At 34.2% G+C, this 18,959-nt stretch overlaps 3 protein-coding genes across 6 annotated transcripts in view; 1 reads left to right on the top strand and 2 right to left on the bottom strand.

The window, feature by feature from the left end:
* LOC129798925 (flotillin-2) overlaps window positions 1–18,959 on the bottom strand; it is a 217,030-nt gene that overhangs the window by 26,637 nt on the left and 171,434 nt on the right. The window lies entirely within an intron of this gene.
* LOC129798915 (glucose dehydrogenase [FAD, quinone]) lies at window positions 3,548–14,905 on the top strand. The gene is made up of 4 exons (XM_055842416.1): window positions 3,548–4,016; window positions 9,642–9,884; window positions 9,949–10,119; window positions 13,068–14,905. The coding sequence occupies exons 2-4, from the start codon at window positions 9,674–9,676 to the stop codon at window positions 14,567–14,569; spliced, it is 1,884 nt and encodes a 627-aa protein (XP_055698391.1). The 5' UTR covers window positions 3,548–4,016; window positions 9,642–9,673; the 3' UTR covers window positions 14,570–14,905.
* On the bottom strand, window positions 14,893–17,008 carry LOC129798913 (glucose dehydrogenase [FAD, quinone]-like). The gene is made up of 3 exons (XM_055842414.1): window positions 16,229–17,008; window positions 15,373–16,150; window positions 14,893–15,308 (listed from the first exon to the last, which is right to left on the bottom strand). The coding sequence occupies exons 1-3, from the start codon at window positions 16,969–16,971 to the stop codon at window positions 14,934–14,936; spliced, it is 1,896 nt and encodes a 631-aa protein (XP_055698389.1). The 5' UTR covers window positions 16,972–17,008; the 3' UTR covers window positions 14,893–14,933.

Here is an 18,959-nt window from a genome sequence, read left to right on the forward strand (position 1 = left end):
ACTGAGTTAAGAAAACAAAATTTTGAAGTGTTTCAAAATGGTGAAAAGGAGGTTGGAAGATGGATCTGGCATTATTAATTTCTAACCACCCGTCGACATTTAACCTTTGTCGAAAACCTCTATAGTCGACACCTTTTTTCATTTTTCCTTTATAAGGTGAAAGGAACACCTATTGACACTTTAAGAATTTATCATGCCATACCTATTGACACTTTCAGTACCGATTTAGGATATGAAATTTGAACATCTTTTATAAGAAAAGGTAGATTACAGAAAAAACATCATATCACTTGCATTTTACCAGATACATTAAATAAATCTCATCATTTTGACAAAAGTGTCAATAAGGGTTTCCTGTCGAATAGGTGTTATTCCGCCCTAAGTAGTTATATCATGGACGGGATGGGGATGAGACAGCCACGAAAATCGATTTTTGGCGAATATAATATTAGTGATCTGAGTGTCAAAACGTTGTACATACAATGTTTAAGTCCGATCTGACGTGGTTTTATGTCTAGTTAATAGATTCTTTTAAAACTATAAAGGAAACACATGTGAGTTTCCTTTATTTTCGACACGGTTCACACTTCTGTTTTTGCTATATTTTTTTTTAAATTTTCTTTACGACACGATTAGACTCACGTGTATTTCTTGTTTCTGAAAAGCAACATTGATTTATATTAACTCAAACGTTGTAGTACAATTTAGAGCAAAACCGCTATTAATAAGTAAGTAGGTAATATCATTTATAAAACATCAATCATTCCCTAAAACAATTTCCCATAAAGAATACCTAAACTTAACGGTAGGTTTAATGTAGTTAAAAAAAAACTTTCATTAAAAATTCCTTGTAATATACTACAAGAAATTGTTGAGACTGACCAGCCAAGAAATATTTAAACATTCCATACGATCTCTTTCATCGTCTCGTGGAGTGACTACGTGATGAATATCAGGTGAAAGATTAATCGAGAGTCTCGGTGATCGAATGGCTCAATGGAAAGGTGTGTGGGAAAAAGAAGTGTGCAGCAGACATAGTAAAAGATCCACCTGAGTGACTCAATAAAATTCTCATGGAGATATTTTAAGTGCTTCCTCCAATCCCGTTTTACAGCTGATCTCCTAAAATGTTCGCCAAGAAACGACAATCTCTTGCATACGCGTCACTCTTTCCAACGCTACGGATGCTGCTTGCGTCGATCTTGAACTTGATCTTCATTTGGTAACCCGCAAGACCAACAAAAACCTCATCATTGTCACTAGGTTGATCATCAGTAGAGCAAGTCAAGTGAAATGGTGTGTTTCATCATCTCTAACGTGATCTCCCCGCTCTGCCTTATTCCCCACCAAAACCATATTTCCAAGATGTAGGTGATCAAGTTGTGCTTCGAAGGTGTGCGTTGGAAGAAACATCTTTCTTTCGCCAGCAATGTTGCTCCCTTTCAAATGCACACAACACTTTGTTGCTCGAAGTCTCGAACAGATCAAGCTACATATTTTAATCCTTAGAATTTAAATTGTATATGTTTGAATACTCTCCCCCTCCCAAACAAAAAAAGTGTTTTGATTAATTTTTCCGAATTTCAAAGATATGTGAAAAATTACGTAATGCTGTGTATATTATCGTTCTAGGACACTCATTCTATGATGCAATTGTTTCGAGTTCGAATCCTCTTTTGGTCACCAGAAATGTTTCTAGCGATTAATTAAGGGTAGCGGTAAGGTTACATTGGGAAAAGTTAACGAAAGCACCCTACCTCAGACACACTAAAGTTATAAACCAGTCAAGTTATCTTCATTCATATCTCCGGTTGTGCTAAAGTTAGGGGAGAGTGTGACCTGTCGTTAGAAAGGTCTCGACCTCAGCTACAACACACCAAATTTAATTGAAATCGAAAATGATAATGTCGAGACGTTTGACATTGCAGTTCCGAAAATCGATTTTTCGATTTTATAAGCCCTATAGTCGTACAAAGTTTAAATATTTTGAAGAGTTATAGTACTTATCGAGACTTTTTTAGACCCAGCTATAACATCCTCAAATTTGAGACCGATCCATGCGATTGAATCTAATTTATTAATGAAATAAATGCGTCTGACATCATCAACTTATAGCCACCCATAAGGATTTAACCTTTGCTGAGAACGCTTGTCGATTTTTTTCTTCAGAAGTGGTTATAAGACGGGACAGGAGGACACCCACGGGTAATGGATTTTTAATGGATATTATTTTCGTAAATAATCAGTGTCGAAACCTAGTCTACATAAAAAGTTTGGATCACGATCTGACGAGTGGTATTTCACCTCGGGTTGATTGTAAAGAATCTTAGCCGATCGAATTTCAAACGATTCGATTGTTGTTAATTCTTCGTGGATTTCTTTTCCGAAATATACACTTAAGTCTTGATCTTCCTAAAAAGATCGCGCGAACGAGACTTCCAAAGCATCATTGAAAATGATCCTTAACTTGAATCACTGAAGTGATACTTTACGGTAGGACTACCTTCATCATCAAAGTCTCCCGCTGAAGAGCATTCTTTTGGACATTCCCGATGAATCTTTTGTAGTATTTTTAAAGTATGCTGATAACCCAAATTGTTTCATTCACGCCTTGGAGTTTTAAAAATTCAAAGATCACTTTGGAAAGCCACTTTTGACTTCTCGTTTTGTCCGTATGGCGCCTGAAATACTTCCCGTTTGACTTTCGAAGTGTCTCGAATGTCAGAATGTACTTGTCTTTGCTTTATTGCAGAGAAAATGAAAGCAACAATGATCATTTTATTATAAATTCCTTCATAATAACTGAAAAATACTTTTAAAATGCTTTTGAGTGGGATATTTCATAATTTTTCCCAAACTTGTGTGAAAGTTCTGATTACAAGTTCGAAATTGAGTTTGGATTTTTCGAACATTAACGACTTTCTCCAGTTAGAATGGGAAGAATTACTTCCCTCTAATGGTATTTTCCAGATGAAACATATTACATTGTTTTAGAGAGTAGTTTTCTAGTCTTGGACAAAACTAAAAAGATCTGGAGGGGAATTCTGTAACGCTATGGCAATGCTATGTGACAAATTGGGTTCGAATCTGAGGAGAGCTTTTTCGAAAATGCGATTCTGTAGTCGTGATATTGCCATTTCAGCTGACGTGGCATTGTCAGAAGTCACATATTTGAGATTTCTGGCAATTCAAATGACAATGAATTTTGTTAAACAAATCAACCAAGACGTACTGTATTTTCATAAAATTATTAAGTAAAGGGATTTCATTAAAAATTCAATGAATTGCATTTTCGAACTCATATGATATGACAAAAAAAGCTCGATTGGCATTGTCAGGTCTCGAAATCACGCGTGACAATGCCATGAAAATTACAGAATTCCCCTACTGAACCCATAATTATTTTTTTAATTCGAAATTCAGGTTCCAGTATGCGACAAAGTGTTTTACACTTGGTCACCCGTACAAATACCATGATCTATTGAGGAGAGCAGTTTTGTACAAGAAACTCGCGTCCAATGACTCGATCGTTGCGGTGGGCTTCTTCAGTTGCCGAAGAACTGTTAGCCGTTGAAGACGTAAAAGAAATTCTCTTGAAAACCGCACGTTCATCGCGAGAAAGTTGCATGATTTTATTCGACTCTGTGGCGGGATTACTGTGTCATATTGTTAAGAGAATACAAATTGTGTTTATTTTCTTTTCTTTTTAACCTTTTCCCGTGTATAATGTACACAAAGTTGAGCTTTTTCTGAAGAGAACCATCAAGTGCCTCAGTGGTTTTTACCCCATATGTGAATAAGTATCTCACATCAAATTCACATCGTTCTCAAGTGAGGAATTTGGAGGAAAAAGTGCAAGACTTGGCAACAACTTTACGATCATTTTGGAATATTTTGCATCACACCATTTATAGCTGGGATTGGTGGTTGATATGTCTGCTCCTTCAGACTAACGAAATTGCTCGAAAGTTATCCAGATACTCATCATAAGAGCTTGTAATCCGAATCCCATTATTGTGAGTGAAATACTTTCATTTACAATTCTTTCTCCCAAATGATCCATTCAATCTGCAATATTGCTAAGTCATTTTCCAGACGAAAGACGTTTCAATAAAGAGCCACTTAACACTTCTTTTTCTCACTCTATTTCGAAATAATTTGTTTGGGGAGAGAAATTTAATTAAATTCATTAAATGATTTATATATACTTTAAGTACACCTAGAGAATGCTTAATTGTGTGACATCATAGTTGAGGAGAGTGTCTCTAAAGTGAGTTTGGAATTAACATAAAACCAATGTGACGACAGGTGAAGAAAATTTCATGAATAAATATTCACTCACTAAAAAGAAATTGCCAATAAAATAGTCTTTCACATTGAAAATGTGTGACCTTTTTCTCGTGAAGCTCCCACAGTGATGTTCCTTTTTACAGTAACAGAATTTGCAATATCGAATGAATGTCATGAAGGTATTAAATCAAAAAATAAAATACTAAATAAATTTCACGGAAAACGATTAAATTGAGGAAAAATGAACACCGTTAATTTTTTTTCATGTATTAAGAAGCAAGCAGTGAATCCTATTAAATTTTCAAACTCACTGCATTTTTCTGCATTTCCTCTTGAGGAATATAATACACAGCAAATAGCCAATAAATTATCACACATTATTTTCATTTGAGAGAAATTATGAGGGAATTTATTATTTATTTATTATTTATGGTGCTTCTTTTCACATTAATGTTGTAGACCGTGAAAAATCAATGGTTTTTCCTTTACTTGATTCTCACCAACGGCAGATATTGCATAATATTTGAAGAAATGGAATAAAATACCATTGAAATGTGTAAATTGCCCTTTGCTGGATTATTGAATGGAAAATATAAACAAGAAAGCACGAGGAACTTATTGTTGTCAAGTAATTTTCTTAATTTTTTTACACGAAAAGTATAAAAGATTTAACAAACCAACCGAAAAGTCTTAATTGATACATTCAATACTCAAAGTAATTAAATATTTTGACTATGGCCGCTCAACTGGTACTACATTTTTAAGGATTTAAAGAACTCTTTTTTCTGTAAAATGAGATGATTGGAAGATGAAATTCCATAAAAACTTGTACTTTCAATTGAGATTTCTCTCCAAATGCGAGCAAAATCGCATTAAATTAGAAAAAAGTAAGTTTTTCATGCAATATTAACCCAGTTCCTGTCTTTAAACACGCAGTGCTTACTAAATAAAAGTAAGTTAATAATATAATCTTAAAGACTTATTCGCAAAAAAATCTATAAGTTTGGTCAGGCAGATTTAAAAGTTTATATGTAATGCCTTCAATTATGTGAATAAGGTGAATACATCGGATATACAAATAGACACAACAGTTCTTATTCTTAAAACGAATCAATTAAAAAACGACCGGACTCAGTAAAATAAGCTTTCGCTTTTTTAAGACAGTAAAGCATTATTATATTTACTTTATTCTATTATGATTGATTAAACAATTAAAAATAATAAATAAAAGCTATTTTAATTAATATAACTAGACAGTAGTTATTATTATGCTTAATGTCTAGGATAGATGTACCTTCTTCGTAATATCCTAACTTTATAGGCAATCGTAATTGTCAATTGATTTAAATATATGATCAATATTATTCTTACTGTATTTTTCACTCTGTTTTAAAATGACAGAAATAGAGATAAACTGGGGCAGTATATGAAGCAGTTGTGAATAAGGATACCTATAGTATCTATGAATTCATAAAGGTTTCATCCTCTGAAGCCTATAATATCTAATTTAATTTAATCTAATTTAAAAATCGCAGTGATTACATTTACCCCATATTTACTTGCCCCAATTCCCCCTATACTTACACTGAGGAAAAAAAGAGGCTACGATTAACTTTTTTCGTCATAACTAACACGTTTCGGGTATAAATCTATATCAACATTTTTTAATGTTAATTTTACACCTTTTGAGCGTTAAATCAACTTGAAAAAAGGGTAACTTTAACTCATAATACACCTGAAAAGGGTAATATTTACACAGATTTCGGATCAATACTGCATGGTAAAATTAACATTTCAGGAATGTTATTTTCGAATAACATTACGGACATCTTAATTTAACCCTACGGTATTGATCCCAAATCGAGGTAAATATTACCTTTAGGTGTATTAGTTACTCTTTTCATGTTAATTTTACCCCCAAAATAGTGTACAATGGAAAAATATTGATATATTTTTACTCCTAAAAATGTTATCGTTATGACGAAGAAAAGTTAAACGTACCATCTTTTTCTCTGTATACTGACGCAAATGAAAGCATAAATTTATTAAAAAATAGTTGTATTATACATACTACATAAAATTAAAGTTTTATCCGTTTTATCTATTTTCGATATTACTCTAAATTAAATTAATTGTCAGTTATCAAAAAAATGATTAATTAATTATAAACAAACTAAATGTAAATATAAAAATTTTTACATTAGGGATGAATATTAAAAAAATTAAAAAAATACGTAAAGGATTTTTTTTATTTCACGGGTGTTTGATAGCTGCCAAAGCTGGGAAAGCTAAATATACTTGCAAGAAATTAAATAACATTAGTTTTGTTTAAGTTTGAATAACCATACGTATGCGTTTGCCGTTGACTTAGCATGGATGACCAGACTCCGGAGCAAAGCTATAGCGGTGCTAGTAAATTGTTGTTATTATTATTATTTTTTATTTTTATTATTATTATTGTTATTAGTATTATTATTCTTTAAATAAATTTACCAATATTATGCCCAACGCACAATAACTTTTGTTTGTAAACATGTTTTCAAAATTTCCCATGAGAATGAGCGAGATGACTAGATCTAGATCTCACTCACTCTCATCGAAATATCAAAAACATGTTTACTAAACAAAAGTTATTGTGTGTTGGGCATTATATATAAATATTCACAAATATTAAGAAATGTTTTCCTGAATAAAAACTAAAGTCTGACTTTATATAAACAAAATTTTTCGAGAATTTGAAATTTACGAAAGAATCGAAACTTATTTCAAACGGTTGACGAATACGACTTTATAGAACCATCCAGTTATTTGATCTTGTAAAAGTTCTATAAAAAAGAAGATTTAAAAAGAAATTAAGCGCAACGCACAATAAACCTATTTTTGAAATATTAGTGAGAGTGAGTGAGATCTAGATCAAGTCATTTTGATCACTCTCACAATTTTGAAAACATATTTACAAATACATTAACTTCTGTTTGTAAATATGTTTTTGCCCAACGCACAATAATTTTTGTTTTCTAAACATGTTTAAAAAATGCTTATGAGAGTGAGCATGATGACTAGGGGAGACTGGGGCAAAACTTGTCAAAACGCATATTTAATTCTTTCACGAGCTCTGAGAAAACTTAAACGTTTTATAATGAGCATATTCTTATAGGAAATTTACTGCTTTACAACATTGCAAAAGACTATTTTCCTCTATTTCGAAAGAAATGTGATTTTCGAATCATTTTCTAAAAGTCGATTTTGTGGAGATTCTCAAAATTGCTGGGGCAAATTTTGTCAGTCTTCAGGTAATTTGTGACGTTTTACTCTCGCAAACCTTAAAAACATCAGATAGACATAATTTTATAGGAAATTTATGCCTCTACATCTTTGCCGAAGTTAATTTTTCTCTATCATAACGAGAAATGTTCTTAAATTGAGCTAATCAGTATTGATATTTTCTGTAAGCCATTTTTCCAAAAATAGGACTCAAAATTTCATTATTTTTATTTTACATAATCTTTCCTCGAATTCGTTGAAACTTTGTTTGTTTCAAGCCTCAGTCTCTTTTATTTTATAAAATAGTGAATATTAAAATTTTCGTTATGACAAATTTTGTCAGTGTCCCCTGGATATAGATTTCATTCATGAGCAGCGCACAATAACTTTTGTTTGTAAACATGTTTTCAAAATTTTCTATGAGCGAGAGCGAGATGACTAGATCTAGATCTCACTCACTCTCATTGAAACCTCAAAAACATGTTTACTAAACAAAAGTGATTTTGCGTTGGGCATCACTCTCACTGAAATATTAAGAAAACATGTTTATAAAATAAAAGTCATTGTGTACTGAGCATTACATTGTCTCCATGGCTATATTAGAGTTTTCTATTATTTTTATAAATAAAAGCCTTAACATTTAGAGGTGAATTCTAAATAATTAATTCTCAATTAATTACCAATACTATACACAATCTCTTTTGTTTTGCGGAGGTAGAGTTCAATCACATTACACAGTTTCTAAAGAATGTTTACAAAACAAAACAAGTTGTGTGTTGCTCATAATTGGTTAAGTTAATTTTAAACTAGTTTTTCTCTTGTGCTACAATACATTACAACTGTGAAAACAAGAATGTCTTCAATGACTAAGTTATGTAGACAATGTAAGAAAAACTTCCAAGTCTGTGCCGCGTGCTTTTTGAGATGAATCATATGAAAATTACTATAATAAATTTATGCTGATGTCACAAAACTAGCAAGAGTCCAACCTCATTGAAATTGCATTATGCATGAGAGGAAAAGAAGTTCAAAGAGTGGTACTTAAGGCTGGTAAAATTGTGTCACAATTTCAATGATTGAGGTGGTGAAAAAGAGAACAGCGGGAGAGTGTGTGAGGAAAATGGCACAGTTCTTCACCGCATTTCAGAGCCGTTATACTTCTCAAGCACAATCATCAATTCTTTCACGTACATTTACCCGCGCATCATCGTCCAACAAACCCACCAATTTACAACTCATTGAACCATTTTGCCATGTGTAAAGAAAATTCTGCAAAATACTGTTATTTTCACTATAAATCTTACTCGATTAATCTTTTCCTTTTCTCGTATACCACACTAATGATATTATTGGCATTTTGCTCTTCAGATGAGGCTTTTTTTCCTACCTCCCGGCATGTGCGATCGAGACGATCTAGAAAACTCACAATGATTTTGCTTGAATGTAAAAGTGGCTAGGTATTAATGGAAATCAGTCGCAATTGAAAGTTATTTTATTTTCACTTTGACCATTTTAACCACGCGCAATTTATCAAGCTGCCCGCACACAGAGTGTAAATGAAAAAGAAGTTGCAATGATCATGCGTGCAATCTCAATTAATGTTGCATTTAGAGAGTCTCATCACCATGAGTGTACAGTTTCAAGTCAGCAGGTGATGATAATTGATGTATTATGGAGTTAAATAGTGCCATTTAGTGCAAAATATAACTTGTAACTTTTCCCGCTCAAAATCATCATCTACTCCGCGCCTATGAGAGTTGCACCGCTGCAGAAATCCCACATGGCTCGATGAAAGTAAACTTGATGCCCGTGAGCCGGGAAGGGGGAGGGCAAACCATCCAGAGAGTGAAATTTGAGGCGTTCTCCTTCACCTTTTTCGCCAACATTTCTCAATAGACACACTTTTTATCTCACTCTCTTTAAAATGGCTCGTTTTTTTTCTTCTTCAATGAATTTCTCTTTAAACAGACAATATTGGTGTAAATTTCCTTCTCAAACAAACCAGACATTCCATCATAATTTTCACCTCAATTCAATCTGTTCATTCATCAATGGATTGATTACCTCAACATTCATCTCTTCAACAGGAACACCTTCGATAAACGGCTGACGTAGAGCAATGAGTGCGATCGTTGGAGCCGCCAATGCAATAGGTGGAGCCGCCGTTTCGGCTGCCAGCAGTGTTGGATGGTTTGTGCCAGTACTTGTGGCGGCTATTGCCTACTTTCAGTATGAAGATCTTATGGATCCCGAGTCGAGACCCATTGATATCGACACATCCAATATGCTAGACGAGTATGATTTTATAGTGATAGGGGCAGGATCGGCGGGTGAGTTTTTACACGGTTTACCAAAAACACTATCTCACCTCGGACAATTGTCTTTCACCTTTAGGAGCCGTTGTGGCTAATAGATTGACTGAGGTGGAGAATTGGAATGTACTACTTCTAGAGGCGGGAGGAGACGAGACTGAAATCTCAGATGTACCTCTTATGGCAGGATACTTACAGCTTAGTAAATTAGATTGGAAATACAAAACAGAACCTCAAGGCACTTCGTGTCTAGGTAAGAATGTTATTTTCTTAAATCACTGATAAGCATTGATTTTATTGTAGGCGAAATTCGTAATATTTGGGGATGCAATGCGGGAATTTTTTAGAATAGATATAATTTTTGCATTTAAACCGAAATACCTTGGATTTGTTGGGACTGTTAGTGGTATTTTTACTAGTTCTTCCATTGTTTGAATATAAAGTTAGAGGAGATCGGAGCAGATTAGTCAGGGAAATGATATTGTTGGAAATGATATTGACACCTTCCTTCATTATCCTTGATATCTTTCACAATTTCATTCAAACATTTTTTTTCACAAATTAGGGTAGGGTAAGTGTGCCAAATCCCGGCCAGCTTGCAATTCCAGCCCCCTTTTTTTGTTCCTCAAATTTCCATGAATTTTTAGTTTCTACATACTCTAGAGATTATACAATACAAAAGAATAACAAAAAATGTAGCTTCGACAAACGAAATGACGTGAAAAAGACATTGGAAGAATTCCCGAAGGGCAAGGAACTATGAGAATGAAGGTGGCCGAAATAGGGCATCAAAGCTATGTCTACATTTTTATTAATTTTAAAATGTATTAAGAATGATTTTAGAGTAAATAAAGACGGTAAACTCTTTACAAGGTTCCAAGCAACACCCTTTCAGAAGAAAAAATTAAAAAAATCAATTTGTATTTAAAATATTACATTTCAAACTTGAGACTTTGGCGCTTGCATGCAACTATGCCGAAATTTGGCACACTTACCCTAAGTGTGCGAAGTTTCAGCATAGTTCTATGCAAGTATTGAAGTCCCAAGTTTGAAATGTAATATCGTCAGTTAAATCAGCATTTGTCGTAACTACCTTTAAACGACTTTTCAGGAGACGAAATCTCCAGTTCAGCTTTATTTTTCTTAAAAATGAGCCCCGAATGCGATACTTTTTAGTCAAAATAATAAAAGTGGCACTAATAAAATGTAAGTTAACTCGAGAAAAACTTTATAAAATGATTTAAAAGCTGAGATATTGAGATATATGTCCGATGAAACACAATAAGTTTTTATCGTAACTTCCATCGTTTATAAAGCCGTAGCTTTCAATGTATAGTGATAATAAGCTAAGCACCTTTATTTGACTAAATTATTCAATTAAACTCTTATCCCTGTCCCTAAAAGCTTTCATTTCATAAATTTTATTGAATGAATTTTGTGCGCCGTGTCGCTTGTTGTGTTTTGAATTAATGACAGGATTTTTCTCACTTTTTTCTCACAAATATTGAATTAAAATTATTTAATCTTGCATTATTCGTACTGTCTTTCGATATTTGGAAGAGTTTGTGAACGTTTTATTGCGAAATATTAAATTTTTGATGCAAATTACAAGCCACGCAAATGAGCAAAAGAAGATACGGCAAATGCTGATTACTGTAAATTTTGTGTGGAAATTTGTCGTAACTTCCCCAAAAATGGAAGTTACGACAAATTCTGATAAATTTTTCTTAATTAAGGGCACTTACGATAATTTTTGTTTAAAATAATTTTTATTGGGCATATGAAAGTTTCTGTTTCTCATATACGTTTAATAAACAAAATTACGCCGATTCTAAATATGTATATATCTCAAAATCGCAAAAATGAAGTTACGATAAATGCTGATTTAACTGACGATGTTTCTAATACAAATTAATTTTTTTGTTACTTCCTTTGAAGAAGTGTTGTTTGGAACCTTGTAAACATTTTATCAACTTTATTTTCTTTGGTGTCCAATTTCGGCCACCTTCATTGTCATACTTCCCTGCCTTTCCGGAACTCATCCAGTGTCTTTTCACATCATCTCGTTCGTCGACGAGCCACTTTTTGTTATTGTTTTGCATTGTATAATCTTTAGAGACTTTAGAGTATGCAATGAAAATTTGAGGAACAAAATAAGGGGCCGAAATTGCAAGCACCGCGAAATTTGGTACACTTACCCTATACGCAAATAAAAATTTTATTTTTGCTAATTTTTCTTCGAATTCTCCTAAATAACCTATCACCTTCCGTAGTAAAGTTCTGACAAATAAAAGCGGACTTACGATCATTTTAGAAATCGTGTTTGATATCGTGTATTTATAACTCCGGTTTACACTAAATCCGCTGACCGTTTTTGCTCGTTTTTCCTAATACGTTCGGTCAAATGACAGTTTAAAAAGTTTTCATACCGGTCAATTTGTCCGGTCTTGGTAGGTTTAGTGTTAATAGTCCAAAAATGGATAGATGAACCAAGGTTTGTTTATTGTAGATCAGATTCTTAACGTAAGCAAACTCGCATTGCATGCAAATTCGATTTGAAAATGAATTTGGGAGATGATATTCAGTAATTTTGATTTTTTGACAAAATATCTAGGATTTCGGGTAACTTAACTGATTTAATTTATTTGTTTTGGAATACGTTTATTTTGGAAACTTCATAGCCTAGACTACAACACTCTAAAATTTAATCCAAAATGTACAATAGCGTTTTTGAGAAAAATGGTTTAATTTTTTACGCTGTAGCAGCGACGTCAGTTCTGAAGTTTTTGAACTATCTGAAAGATGAATCCATAAACCAAAATTGAGGTCAAAATGCTAATTAGAACCGGAGATATAGGCCGGTCAATTTTTCAACTTTAAGCTTAAACTTTTTAACTTTAAGCTTTAACCCCTTATAGCTCTGGTCAGGGATGTCCGAACGACTTAAGTTCTTTTTTTTTAATAATTGCGCCACTAGCGGTGGTTTTATGAACATAAAATTTTTGCAATGTTTTTCAATTTTTGTGGCATTTTGCAACAGTTTTCCAAACCGCCCTCATTGATCAAATTCGGACCATTAGAACTGTTTCGTTCTATTAAAATTTTGAAAATTCAACTGTTTATAGATTAAATAAGAATTAAGCTAAAATTTGTCAAATTCAAGCTAAAAGTTTCTCAATAATTTATCCATTTATCCAACAGCAATGCAAGGCGGAAGATGTAATTGGCCTCGAGGAAAAGTCATTGGAGGTTCGAGTGTCTTAAATTACATGCTATATCTACGTGGTAACAAAAAAGACTACGACGCATGGGAAACCTTAGGAAATCCTGGCTGGGGTTATAAGGATGCCCTGTACTACTTTAAGAAATCAGAGGACAATACCAATCCTTATTTGACCAACACTCCCTATCATTCGACTGGAGGGTACCTAACGGTCGGAGAAGCACCCTACCATACACCTTTAGCTGCAGCTTTTGTTGAAGCTGGAGTTGAGATGGGTTACGACAATCGTGACATCAACGGAGAAAAGCAAACAGGATTTATGATTGCCCAAGGGACAACGAGAAGAGGAAGTCGATGCAGCACAGGCAAAGCCTTTCTAAGACCTGCTAGACTTAGGCCAAATCTACATGTTGCTATGCATTCTCACGTAACACGGGTAATGATTGATCCTGTCAGCAAAATTGCGTTTGGAGTAGAATTCATTAGAAATAGAAAAGTTCACTATGTAAGGGCACTGAAAGAGGTTATCCTGTCAGCAGGATCTATAAACTCTCCACAAGTCTTAATGCTATCTGGAATTGGACCAAAAGCTGAACTTCAGAAGCATCGAATTCCGGTGATCCAGGACCTTCAAGTGGGAGAAAATTTACAGGATCATATTGGATTGGGTGGACTGACATTCATGGTCAATCAACCTGTAGCAATTGTGGAGAATCGTCTGCATTCCATGTCAACAGTTTTGCAATATGCCGTATTTGGGCAAGGACCTCTTACGATTCTGGGAGGAGTTGAAGGGTTAGCTTTTGTTAACACAAAATATGCCAATGCTACAGATGATTATCCAGACATAGAGTTTCACTTTGTGTCCGGATCGACAAACTCTGACGGAGGAGTTCAGCTTAGAAAGGCTCATGGTTTAACTGAAGCATTCTACGATTATGTTTTTGGACCAATAAACAATAAGGATTCTTGGAGTATAATTCCTATGTTATTGAGACCGAAAAGTATCGGGTCAATCAAACTTAGAAGCAATAACCCTTTTGACTACCCTTATATTTATCCTAATTATTTCAAGGATGATTTTGACATGAAAACCCTGGTTGAGGGAGTGAAGATTGCAGTAGCACTTTCAAGAACTCAGTCTATGCAGAGATTTGGTTCGCAACTTACAGCTTACAATTTTCCCGGATGCCTTCATATCAAAATGTTCACGGACGCTTACTGGGAATGTATGATCCGACATTATTCAGTCACAATCTACCATCCAGTTGGGACTTGCAAGATGGGACCTTACTGGGATAGGGCTGCTGTTGTTGATCCACAATTGAGGGTGTATGGCATCCGTGGCCTCAGAGTTATTGATGCAAGCATCATGCCAAAGCTCGTGAGTGCCAATACAAATGCCCCCACCATTATGATTGCAGAAAAAGGTGCTGACATGGTAAAGGACTTCTGGATAAAGCGTAGTCAAATGTTTTAGCAAAAGTTCAAACTACGCCTTTAAAAGTGTAATCATCACTTCTGATAGTTGCTGTGAATTGTGATAATAAGCTACAAAAGAAATGCGCCATTTTTGTGTAACTAATGTGGCTCAGAACCTTATTTTTCTTAAACAAGAAACCTTCTAAAATCCTTAGTAATTTAACTTACAGAGGGATTTTAATTTCAACAAAAGTCTGACTGAGAGAACACTACTTAGGTTAATATGGTAATTTTTGTTACTTATTAAGGACAAACAAGAGATTGCCCATGAGATACACCAATCTATTAATTAGTAAATGAATTTTAAGAAATAAAATAAACTTTGTAAAAAAAAGTCTTTTTATTCAAGGCAATGTTATAAACTAATATGGCCCCAAATGATCCTCTTTTATCATATCAGATGCTTTCTCTGCCACCATTATCGTTGGAGCATTGGTATTTCCAGTGGGAATTGTTGGCATTATGCTGGCATCAACTACCCGAAGTCCTTTAACTCCGTAAACTCGAAGTCTGGGATCCACAACTGCCCATTTATCATATTTTGGGCCCATTTTGCACGTTCCAACTGGATGATAAATAGTTTGGGTATAATGGCGAGCCATGCACTTCCAGTAGTCATCACTAAGGTAAGGATAATGAGAACAACCAGGTATGATGAAAGGATTCAACGTAGCATTAAGAACTTTCATCATTTTCGTTCGTGAAAAATGATAGTACCCAAATTTCGCACCTTCAATCTGCAAAAAGCATTAGTTTAATTTGATTAACCTGATAAGACTTTAATGAAACTATTTTGTTTACTAGAACATTAAGATCGTGAGGATGATCAAAGTAATTGGGGTAAATCAGGGGATGATCGTAAGGATTTTTACTTTTCAGTATGATCCTTCCTCGACTTTTTGGCCTCATAAGAAGTGGTATGATCATAAAGGAATCTTTGTAAATGATATTTTCATAAACTCTAGCATAGTAATCATGTGACATCCCACTTCCTCTTTTGCTGTAAATCCCACCGTCAGAATTATCCGAATATGCTGCCATGAACAATTGAATATCCGGCCAATCTTCATGAGGATCTTGATATTTAGAGTTAATGAAAGCCATCACTTCGCAAGCTGGCATAGCATACAATGGTCCATGATGTTTGTAAATGAATTCTTTTATCGCATCTACAGTTATCAATTTTGGCATAACAAAGCTAAGACTATCCTCGGAGATGGGATTATGGATCAAATATGTTCCACCACCCATTGCCACGTGATCCTGCAGATTTTCTCCAACTCCCGGAGAATCGTACAACACTTCAATTCCATGTTTAATTAATTGATGAGCTGGTCCAATTCCCGAAAGCATCAAAAGTTGGGGACTTTGTATAGCTCCAGCACATAAAATTACTTCTTTTCTTGCATAGACAATTCTTGAATGGAAACCTTGTTTTGCAAAAGCTACCCCATAGGCAACCTTGTAGTGCTCATCGATGAGGATTTTCTGGACATGAGAATGAAGAGAAATGTGAAGATTTGGACGATGGGAAGCAGGTCTGAGATAAGCTTTAGCGGTGCTGCATCTTAATCCGTTTCTAAGGTCAAAGTATTAAAAGCGATGGAAATAGATTTAGTTCATTGTTCACGTAAAGCTGAATTTAATTTTAGTCTACCTGAGGGTACCCTGAGATCTGGCAAAACCATGCTGAGTGGCACCATTGTAATCACCATGAGGATTGAGAAGTCCCAACTCTGCAGCAGCAGTCAAGAAAAGCTCCATTAAGGGTGAAACAAATCGAAAATACTCCACACTGAGCGGTCCATGAACTCCGTGAAAGTAACTCTGGGCAAAGTGATGCTCATGCACACCTTCAGACTTCTTAAAATAGTGCAAGACACTTTCATATCCCCATCCGGGATTGCCCAGATGTTCCCATAAATCATAATCCTTTCGATTTCCCCGTACATAGAGCATTGCATTGAGAACACTCGAACCACCAAGAACTTTTCCGCGTGGCCACAAACACTGCCCATTTTCATTCATAAGGCAAAAATGGTTTGTTGGCTCTGTCACGTACTTCCAATCCAGCTCACTTTGCTGCAGAGTGGGAAAGAGTTGGGGAACATCGGAAATTAATGTCTCATCCGGACCTGCTTCGAGTAAAAGAACACTCCACTTGGGCACTTCACTCAATCTCGCTGCTAAAGCAGCTCCAGCTGATCCTCCTCCTACCACGACAAAATCGTATTCATCGTAAATCCCTTCAGCCGAACGATCTTTCACTCGATGGTAGTGATCGACGATATCATTTCGCTCAATCTCAATAGCTCGATTGAGCAAAAAGATGAGTGCAAATCCTGGACCATAGGTAACAATAATTCGCGCAGCGGTAAATAAACCCGAAAGTGTCACCATATTTTCACTTAGTCACGCCAACAATACAATAGACACTGACATAGAATTGGCCGAATTCCATTGCTTTAATTCATTTTTGCTTATGATCGCAAAATACCCATATTTTTGTCGCCTCATCAAAGGGCAATGTATTATTAAGTATATAAGAATTTTTGTTGCATCACATAATGTATACCATGCTGTTTTGCAATTACTATAAAAACTATTATACCTAATTAATACCTACAATGATAAATAAAAATAAAAATTAGTATCAATAAAATCTTTTAATTGTGACCTTTGGTGTTAGAGTTTTATTTAGATTACTTTGGGTATAGAGTAAATAGCTCCATGCTTAAAATCTCAGAGAATTCAGAACTCAGTCAATCTGAGATTAGTGGATAAACAACATTGCTCTTGTTGAGAAGGTTAATATTATATTATTATAGTAATAAGGAAAAGTTAAGTGATAACTAACAATATTTCTATGAACGGTTAAGGAACAATTCTAACATTTACTAAATAAAATTTATCTGTGATTTATTTTTGAAATGGATATGGAATTTACATTAGTTTAGGGACAGTAATAACCCTAGATTTTCGGTTTTCCTCAGGTTTTCTTTTCATTTCCTTGAATTGAAACACTAAAATTTGGCAGGTAGGGTTTTATTAAACAATATGAAATTGTTTAATGCTTAAATTAAACAATTTCATTGAAATTAAAAAAAAAAATGAGATGGCAAAGCGTATCAGGCTTTGCGAAGTGCTCGAACTCGCGAACTTAGGCGCTATACTTCAAAAGTACTTTCGCATCATTTATCGTGCAACGGTTCTAAACCGATTTTACCCGATTTATAAATCACTCAAAACATTGCCATTATTTTACTATTTGTACACTATTTTTCAATCAAAATATTTCAGTATTTTGATGCTTTGAACAGATTTGACCATATCTAGGCCGTCTTTACCTTTTCCCACCTAGAGGCCAAACAAAAAGATCTAATGAGGAACGGATAGTTTTTTTTGAGTTTATTGGGCGAACAATTTCCCTAAGTACTTAACTACTTTTTTTACTTTAAAGAAAACATTGTTAGAGGGCTAAATTGTGTCCCTGAAGTAAAATGACAACTAAATTATGTTCGCATGAGCTTTTGTGAATAATATAGTGATAATTTTGATCAAGAACATGTAAATATAAGGCGTTTCGAAGTTCAAAAAATTTAAGAGTTTCACATCTTATGCCTTTGATCATTACTGTCAATTCTGAGATAAAGTTAGTTTTCAGTTTAAAGTTATTTAACGACAAAATTGAAGATTTCCTTTTCTAAATTTATGTCTAAATTACGACTCACATTTTATGGGTTTACATAATAATATTCTATATTAAAAGGTTCTGCCGGAAAACAGTGGGGAAAATATTCTAATTCCGGACCTGATCTAAATGTGAATATTTTTAATTGAAACGTATCTATATGAATGGGATTTTGATTTACTTAGAGCACAAAGAAATAGATAATAAGATATTGATATGAATTATAAATAAAAAATTACTATTTTATTAAATAAAAGAAAAAGTCCGTATTCACACACGGAGTTCTAAAGAATATGTGGATCGTATTCTTCATTAGGTTGTTCTATTATAGATTTAAAATTAAAGACAACTTAAAGAAATTTCATTTCAGTCTCGGTATTGAGAAGTTTGATACTCCCTCCGTTTCATAATAAGTCGCACTTTTGGATTCAATTTTTGAGATTCAGGGAGAGTTTTAAAGGTAAATGCTTTGTATACTAGAAGATATCTCTTGTATGAACTATTGTCAACGTTTAGTGCTAATATTGGGGTTCAACCGTGATGGTAAGTTGAGGAACAAGTTTTAGAATTTTCTCATTTTCCGTATTTTATTTTACAAGATAGCAACTTGTAATGTTCGAAGGGTCTATCCATGTGTAAACTCTAGGATCATTAACAAGTCCATCATTTTTTGCCCACTTCTCTAGTTCTTTTCTAA

Source organism: Phlebotomus papatasi, chromosome 1 (genome assembly GCF_024763615.1).
Source record: "Phlebotomus papatasi isolate M1 chromosome 1, Ppap_2.1, whole genome shotgun sequence".
In the NCBI taxonomy this organism is placed as follows: Eukaryota; Metazoa; Arthropoda; class Insecta; order Diptera; family Psychodidae; genus Phlebotomus; species Phlebotomus papatasi.

Coding starts and splice junctions, on each gene's coding strand:
- LOC129798913 (XM_055842414.1), bottom strand. CDS start 16,971: ATGGTGACACTTTCGGGTTTATTTACCGCTGCGCGAATTATTGTTACC. Junction 16,151..16,228: donor AGATCTCAGGGTACCCTCAG/GTAGACTAAAAT, acceptor CTTTGACCTTAG/AAACGGATTAAGATGCAGCA. Junction 15,309..15,372: donor CTCACGATCTTAATGTTCTA/GTAAACAAAATA, acceptor TGCTTTTTGCAG/ATTGAAGGTGCGAAATTTGG.
- LOC129798915 (XM_055842416.1), top strand. CDS start 9,674: ATGAGTGCGATCGTTGGAGCCGCCAATGCAATAGGTGGAGCCGCCGTT. Junction 9,885..9,948: donor GATAGGGGCAGGATCGGCGG/GTGAGTTTTTAC, acceptor TTTCACCTTTAG/GAGCCGTTGTGGCTAATAGA. Junction 10,120..13,067: donor TCAAGGCACTTCGTGTCTAG/GTAAGAATGTTA, acceptor TTTATCCAACAG/CAATGCAAGGCGGAAGATGT.